The sequence below is a fragment of the Sinocyclocheilus anshuiensis genome, unplaced genomic scaffold, assembly GCF_001515605.1.
Source record: "Sinocyclocheilus anshuiensis isolate Anshui unplaced genomic scaffold, SAMN03320099.WGS_v1.1 scaffold1027, whole genome shotgun sequence".
Taxonomy (NCBI): Eukaryota; Metazoa; Chordata; class Actinopteri; order Cypriniformes; family Cyprinidae; genus Sinocyclocheilus; species Sinocyclocheilus anshuiensis.
The window spans coordinates 606,965-620,639 of NW_015547697.1; the positions used below are offsets into that span (position 1 = coordinate 606,965).

General features: G+C 36.5%; 1 protein-coding gene across 1 annotated transcript in view; it reads left to right on the forward strand.

Annotated features, from left to right (window-relative positions):
- Nucleotides 1-2,055: 2,055 nt before the first annotated feature.
- Nucleotides 2,056-13,675, forward strand: part of LOC107703654 (uncharacterized protein KIAA1211-like) — a 44,117-nt gene continuing 32,497 nt past the window's right edge. Inside the window, exons 1-2 of the mRNA XM_016506370.1 lie at nucleotides 2,056-2,322; nucleotides 7,541-7,597. Coding sequence (XP_016361856.1) covers nucleotides 7,548-7,597 — 50 coding nt within the window. The 5' untranslated portion in view covers nucleotides 2,056-2,322; nucleotides 7,541-7,547. The remainder of the gene's footprint in view (nucleotides 2,323-7,540; nucleotides 7,598-13,675) is intronic.

Here is a 13,675-nt window from a genome sequence, read left to right on the forward strand (position 1 = left end):
GAGACCCTTTTGGGGTAGGGGCGTGTTTGTTTTGGTGATTTCAAATGTCAACATTGGCTACCAGAAATCGTTTACCCCACCTTTAACTAATGATTTTGGGACTCACAAAAATGTATATTGAAAAAAAAATATACTACGGTTTATAAGTTTGGGGTTGGTAAGATTTTTAAATGTCTTTGAAAAGTCTCTTATGCTCACTAAGCCTGCATTTATTTGATCAAAAAATACAGCAAAATAGTAATATTGTGAAATGAAATTACAATTTAAAATAGCTGTTTTCTATTTGAATATATTTTAAAATGAAATTTATTCCTGGGATTTTCAGCATCATTACTCCAGTCTACAGTGTCACATGATCCTGCAAAAATCATTCTAATATGCTGATTTGTTGCTCGAGAAACATGCATTATTATTATTAATGTTGAAAACAGTGCTGCTTAATACTTTTTGGAAACCAATACATTTTTCAGAATTCTTTGATAAATAGAAAGTTCAAAAGAACAGCATTAATCGGAAATATGTTTTATGTAACAGTGCAAAAGACTTTACTGTCACATTTGGTGAAATAAATGCATTATGCTTAATAAACATATTAATTTTAATGTGTAAACAAAAGAAAAGTCTTACTGACCCCAAACTTTTGAACAGTATTGTATTAGCCAAAGTGTGTATCTTAGTGTAACAAATTTGAATTTGAATCGAAACAGGACACGTCAGCTTTCCAAAAGTATTCAGCCCCCCAAACATGAAGAAAGCCATTTAGAAGGAAGTCAAGGACGTTTGTAGGAGAATGTTTTGCTGATTATCAGGCAACCACATACAATGACTGCATGAATGAATCTACTGATAATGCTCAGCCTAATGGCCCTCTTAAGAAACTGTATGTCTGAGATTAAATACATATGGGTTTCTTCTGCGGCAGAGCAAAAAGGTCTCAGGAAATACCAACCTGGCTTTTTTCATGAGGAAAACTGACTGACATTCCACCCAGCTTTGAGAAAGAGGACTGTAAGACGTACGCCTGCAGTGCAACTCCATATGAGACTCTGTTCACCATATGTGTGAGGTAAAAATAAAGGGGTTTGACAGCTATCACTGAGTGTGAACTTGACGTCTATGTCTGCCTATATCGGTCTGTGCCGTTTAATATGAAGCATGAATCTCCCCGACCTGGAAGAAAATACTTTTTCGAAATCCAGCGTTTGCTATTGTTTGTATTTAAGAAAAAGCACCGGCCGGCACAAAGCTTTGTTTACACTTTTGCAGGATACTCCTACACGATTTGCCTGAGGGGGAAGGAAAATATTCAAAACTGGCAGGAAGGCGAAACATTTGTATGTAGTGGAGTCTTATGGTTTGAGGTTGTGTGCACAACACATTTTCTAAAGAAAGTAATGTATATGATGAACGTCCTGTCACTAAAATGTCCAGTTACTTCCATTAGAGTAAAATATCATTTGCAGCCTAGAACCATGAATCTGGCTCTTCAACCCTTCACCCTTCTCCTAAAGTAAACAAGTATTTACATGCACGAACCAGCAACACTTTGGTCAATATTCACTTAAATATAAAGGTTCTAAAAGGGAACTTTCACAGTGATGACATAGAATAATTATTTTGGGTTTAGGAGAACATTTTAATGATCTAAAGAACCTTTTGTGAAACAGAAAGGTTCCATGGATGTTCTTCATTGAACTATTGATGCCAATTAAAGATCCTTTATTTTTAAGAGTGTAAGTTAAGCCATTCTGAGCAGTAAGTGTTAAGTTTTCACAAACGGTGTCTAGTAGCTGACTAAATATTGGGTTAAAAGTTGCTAATGACTTATTCAAACTGTGTTTGCCGTCTGACTGGCTTTCCAACCCCCTTTCATGGGCCAGAATGAGCCCCCCTTCAGACACGAAGGTGGTATCTCCTCAGGGAGCTGCCCCATCTAATTATCAAATGACGACCAGCCTGTCGGCGGTAAGCCGCTGGGGTGAGACAATAGCAGCTGATTCTCTGGATTAGGTGACGGGGGTTGGAGAAGAACGGGAGGGGGGAATCCAGGAGGAAGAGACAGAGAGCATGCTCGGTCCTGAGAGACAGGCTACTGGAGCACACATGTACCTTCCCTGTGAAGGATACACAGTCTCATGAGCTTCTGCTCTTTTTCAAACACCCGCATGTTAAGATATTTAACAAGCAGATGTTGGTGATTTGATAAAGCGGATGTGAAGATTCACTTTTGGACCTTGTACAAAGGATGCACTAAGGAAACTCTGCTTTTGGGGTGAACTTTGACACCATGGCTGGATTTTACAGTTGCTTTGGGGATAAAAAGTAAGTTGGAGCATTTTGTTCATGTGAAAACTTAATTTAAAATGACTTCTAGTAGTTATAAAACACTTAACACTTGTCTTGTGCTTGAGGTTGCTTTTTAGTGGCATGGTTGCATATAAAACTGCAAGCACTGATGAAAATGACTGTTTTGGTATGTACTCTCAGAAAAGAAAGGTTCAAACGCTGTCACTGGGGTAGTGCTTTTTCAAAAGGTACAAATATGAACCTTTAAGGTATCAAAATGCACCTTTAGGGGTAAATAAGGTACAAATTTGTACCTTTTGAAAGGGTACCATCCCAGTGACAGCTCTTGTACCTTTTTTCTGAGAGTGTGAGTACATACTTCACTTGATGTATTTTGTACTGTAAGGTTTCTTTTGTGAATGCACTATATTAGCTTCTTAGATGAACTATTTCAATTCGAGTCTCTTTAAAAGCTCTTCTATCTAATGGTCTCATGACATGTCCAACAAGACCCTACTCATCACCACTGGTTGGTATTCCAAGACCGCTGAGAGAACATGTTGTTTACCATTGGGTTTCGTCCAGATTCTTTGCAAGTTTAGAAAAGAGACTGTTTTGTTTATCATTTATTTTCACTGAATTTGCCATTTATTATTGCTTGTTCTCCTAGTCCAGCCCCCCAGAGACGAAATGGATGTACAATAAGAGAGTTTGGACTATTATTGAAACATAATGTTCCTTATTCAGGTATAAATGCAAAATTTGACTTTGCAAAGAGACTGAAAGCGTGCTAAAGGTTTGTACTGTAACCAGCTTCATCCTTACATACCTCCATTTTTCACACCATTTATGGTCCTTGCGCTCCTGTGAGAGTGTGTTTGTATCTACACAGTGTATCTATTTGGCAAGAAACTTGAGCCATCCCATGAAAAAAGAGTCCAAATATTAATGGTCTGAACCCTATTGGTTTTGACCTCTGAGCTTGTTGATGTTGAGCTCAAACTCTTCCTAGTTTCTCATCATCTTGTGCAGTTGATGAGGTTGTTGTTTTTAGGAGGCTTCTCTGTTGTCTTTTAAGACATGTATTCTCAAGGGAGTCTCAAGTCAGTGAGAGACTGTTTTATTAAAGTGTGAGCCAGTTAAATTTGCATATTGTGGAGAGTGGGGTAAGAAGCGTCAGTGCGTCAACTTTATTTGAAACTCTTTTCTAATCCTGAAATATAATGTCGTGTTTTAGCTTTCCCTCTCATTTTAAGAAAAGGTGGCAAGTGTTACCCCACTCGCTTTTAATCTGTAAAAATGTTTCTGCTGGGGTTTACTTATGGATTCTCTAATAATGAATCATCCGGTATCAGATAGCCAGAATGCTCTGCTCTTTCTCTGCTGGTTCAGCCACGGCTAAAAGAGTTTTGTACTTTGTGGTTAAAGTTCAGAAGAACCACAGAAGTACAGATGGTTTTGTAGTATGTCTGGATTTATGCAGCCCCTGCTAACTACTTTTTTTTTTTTTTTAAATCCATCAATCAATACAAGCAGCAAAGGGCTTCCAAACACAGCTCATTGAGCGCATGCGGTGATATTGCCTTAAATATCTGCCTGAATGGAAAGAAACATTTTTTTTTTATAGTAAATTCAGGGCTTGATAAATGTTCTGTATCTGTAATTGTAGGGTTCTTTAAATACACAGCTGTGCAGTTTTATTCACAAAAAGCTCCCACCTTTTGTGTAAGATGTCAGTGTCATACTTAAAGGGATAGTTCACCCAAAATTGAAAATTATAATTACTCACCCTCATATCGTTCCAAACCTGTAAGACCGTTGTTAATCTTCGGAACACAAATCAAGATATTTTTGATCAAATCCGAGAGTTCTCTGATGCAACTGAAATGTTCCCAGACCTAAAAATGTAGTAAGGATATTTATAAAATAGTGACATCAGTGTTTCAACCGTAATTTTACGAAGCTATGAGAATACTTTTGTGTGCAAAGAAAACAAAATAACGACTTTATTCAACAATTCTTCTCCTCCAAATCATGTATTCCACCATTATCAAGAGTACCACAACTAGGGATGTAACGGTATGACAATTTCTTATCACGATTATAGTGACCAAAATTATCACGGTTATCAATATTATCACGGTATTGTTAACATGTGCTGGAGATGTTAAAAAAGTACCGACACATAAATCACTTCACCAAGTTTTATATTTAAAAATCAACAAACAACAAATAAAATGACTTTTTGTTTGCATAATCACTACAAAAATAACATTACCAATGATGTTTGGATTTTAAATGACAACTTGACTGACGACAGTTTAATAGCATGTTGAAATATCTAATGTAAATGTTCAAATAAAGCATTGAAAAAGTTTCATAAAAAGGTAAACCTCACATTTCAGCCTTTAAATAAAGAAAAGATATGTCAAAATGATAATTGATTAATAAATGATTATATGTATTTTATCTGCTCCATAAATAATTCTAGATACCTTATCTGAATTGTTTAAATGTGTAGAATCCACATAAGCTTGGTTTTCATCAACCGGTCAAAATTTACAGCAGGGCATGCAAATTCGGTCCGTTTTTGGCCAGACAGAAACTGCACACAGGCTGAATGTAAATATAGGTCTCTGTAAATCCACTCGCTGATGGAGAATTTTATCATGATTTATCGTCAAACCGGTAATCGTTACATCCCTAACCACAACGCGTGTTCTACGTCAGCAGCACCATGCGCATGCATTGTTTATGTGCAGAGGTACTCTCGATAATGGCGGAAAACGTGATTTGGAGGAGAAGAATTGTTAAATAAAGCCTTTTTTGTTTTCTTTGCACACAAAAAAGTATTCTCTCAGCTTCGTAAAATTACGGTTGAACCACTGATGTCACATGGAATGTTTTACCGATAGTCTTACTACGTTTCTTGGTTTGGGAACATTTCAGTTACATTGCTGTCTATGCAGGATCAGAAAGCTCACGGATTTCATCAAACACTTAATATGTGTTCCGAAGATGAACGAAGATCTTACGGGTTTGGAATGACATGAGGGAGAGTATTTAATGACAGAATTTTCATTTTTGGGTGAACTATCCCTTTAAAGTCTAAATAACTTCAGTGTGGTATATTATATATGTACAACTTCCTATTTTGCATGTGCAAGGTTCATTTCCTATTTATGAGGAACTGTATATAAATCAGGCCTAAAACCACAAATTTTGCTAGATGTTAGAATCTAACCAAAACAACATTGTTGATTAGTACTATTATGGTTTGGTGGCTGTTTAAAAGCTAAATTGCATGGTAAACTTTATGAACTTTCATAAAGTCACAGAAGATTGCTTTCATTTTGCTACTGCCTCATAACAAAACCAGCAAGTAATACAATTAGACACAATTTGTAAATGAGCCATATTATGTCCAATAAATATTTTAGGATGTTCTTTCTCTTCAGATATAAATTAGGGAATGAGATGGGGATGGTCACCACTTTAGCTAATGTTGTCAACTTTGAGCCGAATGGTGACTGCAGCTGGTTTAATAAACTCATTATATCGTAGTTTACACCAGGTCCCTGTAAAACTTCCAATGATTGAATATACTACCTTTCAAAAGTTCGGGGTCTGTTTGATTTAGTTGAAAGAAATTAATATTTTTATTCAGACAGGATGCATTCAATTTCTTGAGCAGCAAATCACATTAGAGTCAGTGATTTCTGAAGATCATGTGACACTGAAGACTGGAGTAATGATGCTGAAAATTCAGTTTTTGCATCACAGGAATAAATTACTTTTTAAAATATATTCAAATAGAAAACGGTTAGTTTAACTTGTAAAATGCTTCAAAATATTACTGTATTTATAACTAAATAAATGCAGCCTTGGCGAGCAGAAGAGACCTCCTGACCCCAAACAGTAGAATTAGTAAGAAAGGACAACATAATTAGACACTTGTTTACCACTTGATGTGCCCTTTTGGCGAGCTGCACTGGTTCACAGAGGACCACAGGGCCTGTGACATAATGAACAGATTCACTGCCTGATTCACATTTTTGTCAGATATGTAGTCCACTTCAACTAATGTCTGGAGAAAGCAGCGCTGTCCTTTCAGCCTCAGAGGAGAACATCATTTTGACATTTTCTGAGGTACTCGACAGATGGTGTGACTTGAGGGAGTCCATCACTACATTAAAGTCGTTGTTGATGTGTGGTTCACCATCGAGGCCTGTGGAGAAGCTTAGGTGTAAAGCAGCATTGCATAAGACGACTCTGATTGTCAGGATGTTGCATGACGAGGGTTGACACTCTAATAACTAATCATCATTTTGGTTGTAACTTGCATTTAATCTTAGCACAGCTGCACCAATAGATGCTTCATTTATGTTGAGTCATCATAAGATCTATATACTCTTTTACTCAATATGTACATACATTTTTGTTTGACAATATATATAGCCTAAATAATAACATTTAATCATATAGTTTAATAGAACAATGTAATAGCAAATACTATGCACACAAAATTAGGGCTATATCAGTTATGGTAAATGTTATTGGATTTTATTATAGTTTTTTTTTTAATTATCAGGTTGATATCATATATTTAATTGTGCATTTTCTGTGTGTTACCTTTGTTGTCGTCTAATTTAAAATAAATTTTTTAGAACATAAATAATTTCACTTAATGTAATATTTAGCAAGTCTCAAAATGAGCATTTTCCATATTGTACATTAAAAGGTTGTGATGCATAAATTCACTTGTAGATTTTTATTTTTATTATATTTATTCAAAATAGTGTGGAAATGGACTATCATTATAGGCTTATTAGATTTATAGACATTATAAACTATCATTATAGGCTAATATTGATGTATCCATCACAAAATTTCATAATTTTACAGTTATTTTATTTTTACGTTATATTTGCTAAATTCACAAAAAAAAGTGTAATGTATATACAGTATGTGTATATGTAATGTATATATGATAATGTGTGATTATTCGTCACCCTTACCTGTTGATATAAATCACACTGTGCATTCAAAGTATTTTGTTTAACTAAATCAAGCTTTGCATTTGCGTATGCGTATAAATGTATTACAGTCTCCTGTACAGCTTTTCGATTTTTGGTTGTTTTTCTAAAAACAACATTTTTGCTAACACAGCTAGCATGCTTCTGCTTCAACGCTTCACTAACTCTTGCTCTTTCGCTCTCTCTCTTATTCCTCCCTTCCTCTCCATGTCCAAAAGTTAAGACATGAAACGCCGGACGTCATCACAGAACTCTGGCGTTGGAGGCAGTCCAAGGTCAGTCCATTAGTCCCTGTAGAGCTCTGAACGACCTCTCTGCTATCATAGTCACGCACTGGGTAAATGATAAGAAGATGCTTTTTAGTCAGAAGAGGCTCTTGGGAACGAGGTCAGTGGTTTTAAGCAAGAGCTCACATAAAATGTAAATTCTGTCATCATTTACTCATCCTCATGTCATTCCAAACAAGTATGACTTTCTTTAATCCTTGTAAGGCAAAAGAAGATGCGTTGCATCCAGGCTGCGTTTGCTTTTCTGGTGATCCATGCTGTTGAGCTCCAAAAATGGAGTCATGAAAGTATTATAGAAGCAGTAAATGGTAAAAGCATACTGCAAGTTTTCAGAAGTAAAACTAGTGTAATATAAGCAGCAACTTGAAATGAAAGTCATTAAATCTACTTTCAAAATCACTTTCAAACCAAGCAGCTTTCTGTTGTGTAATGCAAGAATCTGACCGTATTGAACCTTTTGCGAAATCTGCTTAGGGAAATTATCATCATCGCTCTTGCATGATTTTCCTAATCTTGTGGATTCCTATTGAAATGACTGGATTTGCATGGGAAAATTCACCAAACAGCAGTAAATCTGACCCCACCTTATATGATGACAGAATGTTCAAAATGAGCATGCTTACAGTATTTAAAGCTGAAGTGTGTAGCACCACCAAACATAAATGCAAAATGATTGGCTGTGTCTGAAATCGAATGCTTCCCTACTGTACAGTATGCAAAAAACAGTAGGGATGTAATGATTCACTGAACTCACGGTGCGATATGATTCATGATACTGATTTCATGACACGATTTTCTCACTTTTTTTTTCTTTAACAAAATGAGATTTAAGAAAAATTATAAATGAAAAGATGTCCTTTTATATTGCTTGGACAAAATGCTGCACATTTTTTTGTGAAATTTAAAATAAAATAACAAAACTAAATTGAAATTTTGAAACAAACCCCAAATCAAATAATGAAATACAAATAACATTTCTTTAAAAATTAAAGAAAGCTCTGCATATAAACAAACTAAGACTTTGCCTGTGCTCTTTCCTTTTAAAATTAGAGGCCACCACTGTATTTTAATCACAATCTTAAAGGGGTCATATGATGCTGCTAAAAAGAACATTATTTTGTGTATTTGGTGTAATGAAATGTGTTTATGTGGTTTAAGGTTACAAAAACACATTATTTTCCGCATACTGTACATTATTGTTTCTCCTCTATGCCCCACCTTTCTGAAACTCGTCGATTTTTACAAAGCTCATCGGTCTGAAAAGCGAGGTGTGCTCTGATTAAGCCGATCCAGCGATCCACAGCGCGAAGTTGATGTATTTCCTCTGCGACCAGCGCGGATCAGCTCTAGGCATGACGAAGTGGATATCGTCCTCTTTTGGAAGGCCAAACAAAGTAGTTTCGCTTTCACAATGAAACACAGCGCCTTCATGACAACGTGACAACGTCACCACATCGTGACGTAGATATGTGGGGGCGTGTTAGAACGAGCCGTTTTAGGTAGGCGTGGTTGACTCTTAACTTTTATAAAGAATATCTCTTTGGATTTGAGACTTTAGTCTTTGCAACTTTACAGATCTTCTTTATGCACCAAGAGCTTGTAACAATCCAAAGAGAAAGGAAAAATTTAAATCGCATCATATGACCCCTTTAACGAAGATGCTGCAGTCATGTTATTTTGATTGATTAGAATTTCGAAATTTGAAGCATTTGAAACTATGCTACATAAAACATCTGAATGAAACAAAAACAGCAGACGGGCTGAATGAGACGCAAACTTACTCTCTGACAGCAGGTGGCGCTTATGGAACAGCAGAAATGCAGCGTTTCCTTGGTTACCACTGTAAACAAAGCAGTGCTGCTTATGAACACTACTTTAATATGCATTATACAGAGGCAAGATTAAAAGAAAATACCATCTAAACTTTTCTGAAGACAGTGTTCACCTCAAGAGATACATTCATATAAACATTTAACATCTCAACCGTTTTGAATCGTCACATATTTGTATCGATTTTCAGCCGGCTCGGGGTGCATTGTCACATCCATAAAAAACAGCATGCCAAAAAAGTTTTACCGTATGTCCAGATTCATAGTATTAGATAAACAGTAGGCGAAAACCTCATTCTTCAACTGGGATTATGAAGTGTGGATTCAATGGACACTTTATTATCCCATGAGGCCACAGGAAAGGATTTATGAATGGCAGTGAAGCGACGCAACTGATCCTGGTAGGTCTCGTAATAGAAAAAACATGGCGGACATAGTACATCCGAATTTCATTCATACTATATAGAACATACTTTTTTAATGGTCACAAAGTAAGTTTGAATTCAAACGCGATTTTGATGACAGTTTTTACAGCAGGTTTTAGTCAGACAAACAGATAGCCCCGCCCCAAACTCACGCTATTGGTTGAGTCAGTGTTGCTGCTGGTCGAGATGCTCAAACAAACAAAGCAATGTTTTGATTGCAAATGTGTTTACACTTTTCAGGGGAATCAGCCTACAGACGGCTTACACAGTTGACTCTGCACTGGAATAGAGAAAGTGTTTACAAATCAAAGAATTACACACTTCACTTTTAGTAGATGGACTTGCCTGTTCATTTAGTTGTAAAATATCGAAAGAGTGGCTAATCTCTCTTGATAATGCAGTATGTTTACTTCTTCAGAGAATAAAATAATCTTGGATTGTACTATTCATTGCAGACCCTTTTGTAAATATCAATTTACATAGAGTATAGTAATAATTCTCTACCAAAGTATGACTGTACCATGGTGCTGCCACAGTACTTTGTTGTAAGGGAAGTTGTTTTCTTTGTGACCTAAAACTGTCTGTGAAGGAGAGGTGTGGACACAAGACCAGCTGTGTGAACAATCCCAGGTGGTCCTTCATCTAGTGTTTGACACAGGCCACACAACGCTGACCTGAAAGCGTCAAAGAGTTTCTGGAATTTGAAAAAAAAAAGAAAAACCACAATAAATGCTATTGTACTTTCTCAAACAAAATTACAGTCCTTTGTGACAAAAAATAAGTGAAAGAACTGCCTGAAACAATAATCTAAACACCCAAATGGATCAAAGGAGACAGAGATATTGCACAACTGGTCATAATGGTGTCACATGACTTTCATAATCTCACCCGGACAAAATGACCCTATGTATGAGTGCATGTGTTTATTATTCCTTTGAATATCCTCATGATTAGTGCTTTATGGTGTGTTTATGCTTTAGCCATGACTGTTCTTTGTATCTGTGGTGTTTCTTGTCTCGTTCTTTCATATGCCAACATAAGCTATCTGTGAATCACTCGTCTGTGAATCTGTGAAGCAGACTTTATATGCGCTTCCCCTGAGATAGACAGAGGAAATGAATGAGCGCTATCTGATGACATCGAGTATGGGTCATCCATGTACTCTGATGTCACACCAGCCCCTCTAACCACTGGAACAAATCTGCACAATACGTTTAGCAGCAGTGTGTAAGAAACTGCAAGTCTGGTGTCTGTTAAGCAGTGGAGGACTTGCATGGAATGGTAAGGAGGATTGTTTCTCATTAGTTGACTGTTGTTATCTGGTCTCATGTGATGTTCAGCACGCAGTTAAGCTCAAACAAGAACGGTCTCAGTCTGTTGAATGGGCTTCTTGTATAAACTGCAAGGAAGGAAATGTGAGGAGTGCTTGCCTCTGCAGAACCAGATGTTGCTATGCGGATTGCTAAGGTGTTTTGACTAGTTTTAGTATGTCGCTCTGGGGTTTCTAGGGTGCTTTGGATGGTTTCTGGGAAACGTTCCTTATTGGCACAAGTTGAACGAGCCCGTCAGTCATGAGTCTATAATTTTATGGTCCCTAAATACAGTACCATTCAAAAGTTTGATGTTGGTAAGCTCTCCAAGGCTTAATAATTTTTTTTTTTAAATACAGTAAAAAATAATAATACCGTGAAATATTATTGGCATTTCAAATAACAATCTTATATTTGAATATATTTTAAATAGTAATTTATTCCTGTAATGCAAAGCTGAATTTCCAGCATCATTACTCCAGTCTTGAGTGTCACATGACCCTTCAGAAATCATTTAAATATACTGATTTGATGCTCAATACTTTTTTTGTAACAGAATTTGCTGTCACTTTTGATAAATTGAATGTGTTCTTGCCATATAAAAGTATTGCTGTCTTTAAAAACACACAATCTTTTGAACAATAGTGTATGTCTCGTGTTTTTACTTCGCTATATATGTTTTTATCATCCACTAGTCCATCTTATAATCATTTAGAATAATCACTTAGAAAAGTAACAGTACACCGCTCATCTCATGGCTATGGGTTTGGTCATTAAATAGAGGAAGAGTGGCCAAGAAAATATTGATTGTGCTTGAATTGTGAAATAGGCTGTTTTTGAATGTGAATATGAATGATATTTGGCTCAGCTGCTCTGTGTTAAGCTTTGTTAAGCAATGTTTGGCAAACATGCCAGATAGAAATCACTGATGACAAACTTGAGTTTGACTAATTTTGCTCTTCTGGATGTACTTTAGTACATTGTTCTCTTTGAATAGTTTGTCAAAACAGGCAGAAGGAGTATTATTTTTGATCGTCTCTTCCGAATAAACAAAAGTGTCAGTACAATGTTACTTTTAAAATAATGTTCGAAACATGCAAAAATGATTATTGGTCACACTTTATTTTAAGTGTGTCCTATTTTCACTATTAACTAACCTCAATAAACTCCTAATTACTGCTTATTACTAGTTGGTAAGGTAGTTGTTAAGTTTAGGCAAGGGGTAGTGTTAAGAAATCTAAAATAGGGTCATACAGAATAAGGAATTAATATGACAATCTGCTAGTAATATGCATGCTAAGCATATTAGCATGTTAATGCTAATAGTGAGAATTCTACCAGCGAAATTTAGGCAAAATTAATGTGACCACACCTTAACACAGATAATTAGTTAAGTTAATAGTTAGAATTGGTCCCTAAACTAAAGTGTTTCACAATGCTGATAGTCTCAAAATGTTTATTTGAAATAGCTGATAGCTCAGTCTGAGTTTGAATTTGGCTTGTAACTCGTCTCAAGCTGTCCCACTGTCTTTGTTTGGCAAAATTGTGAGGCTTAACAGGGAATATGAATCAGAATTATATTTAGCTGTGACGGTTACATTTAAAAGCTAAACACATTTCAAGGTCTGATATGAAGAGGATCACATCACAAAACAGAGGCACGAATAACTGGCACAAACACTGTGGAGTTTTGAATATATAAGTCGAAAATATTTGGCATTTTGCTCCATTGTTATGTTGTTGAAAGAATGTAGCAGAAACCCGACTGAGCCTGGTTAATGTTACTCTCACAGGAAGTGGATGGTGGGATGAGTAGATAGAGTACAGGAAGTGTTACAAATGAGTGTGGGAGTGATGACAGAATGCCAGATGTGTTGGCTACATGAGTGTATGGATGAATAGATGTATAAGTAATACTTATACAACCCATGTGCAATAACTTGTGTCTCAGGTAGCTTAGGACATTGCATGTCGATTTTAATTAAAGTGAAACTACACACGGCATGCATTATTAAAAACAAATCCCTTCTATGGAGAAAATTAAAACGACAGGCTTTAAAAATTACTTTACATAGGTCATTGGAATAGCTGCTTGCCATCAACGGAGAAGTGAACTGGTCAGACAATCAAACATCTTGCCCTTTTTAAATTGGAATTATCTTTGTCAAACTAGACTGCACATTGCCTTCACATCCTGTTTGGCCGTTACTCCGGCCTGGAGCTGCAGTTGTCTGTCATAGATACTGTTTGAGAGTTTCCTCCTTGAGAGCTGGAGTTGTTCCAGAGGAGAGTCTGATCCAGGATTAGGCTGTAGTCACTCATCAGGACAAATACTGAGGCCTCAGCTGGTCTGGAATCGGTTTTGGGCTGCTAGTATCAGCAAGTCTGCTACTTCAGATACGGTGGATCCACTGGAGTGACTCGGCTCCAGTGCTGTAATCTAAATGAGTCAGCATTGGCTTATCACCAACACCTGTGCGTCCTTGGGTGTTACAAACCCTC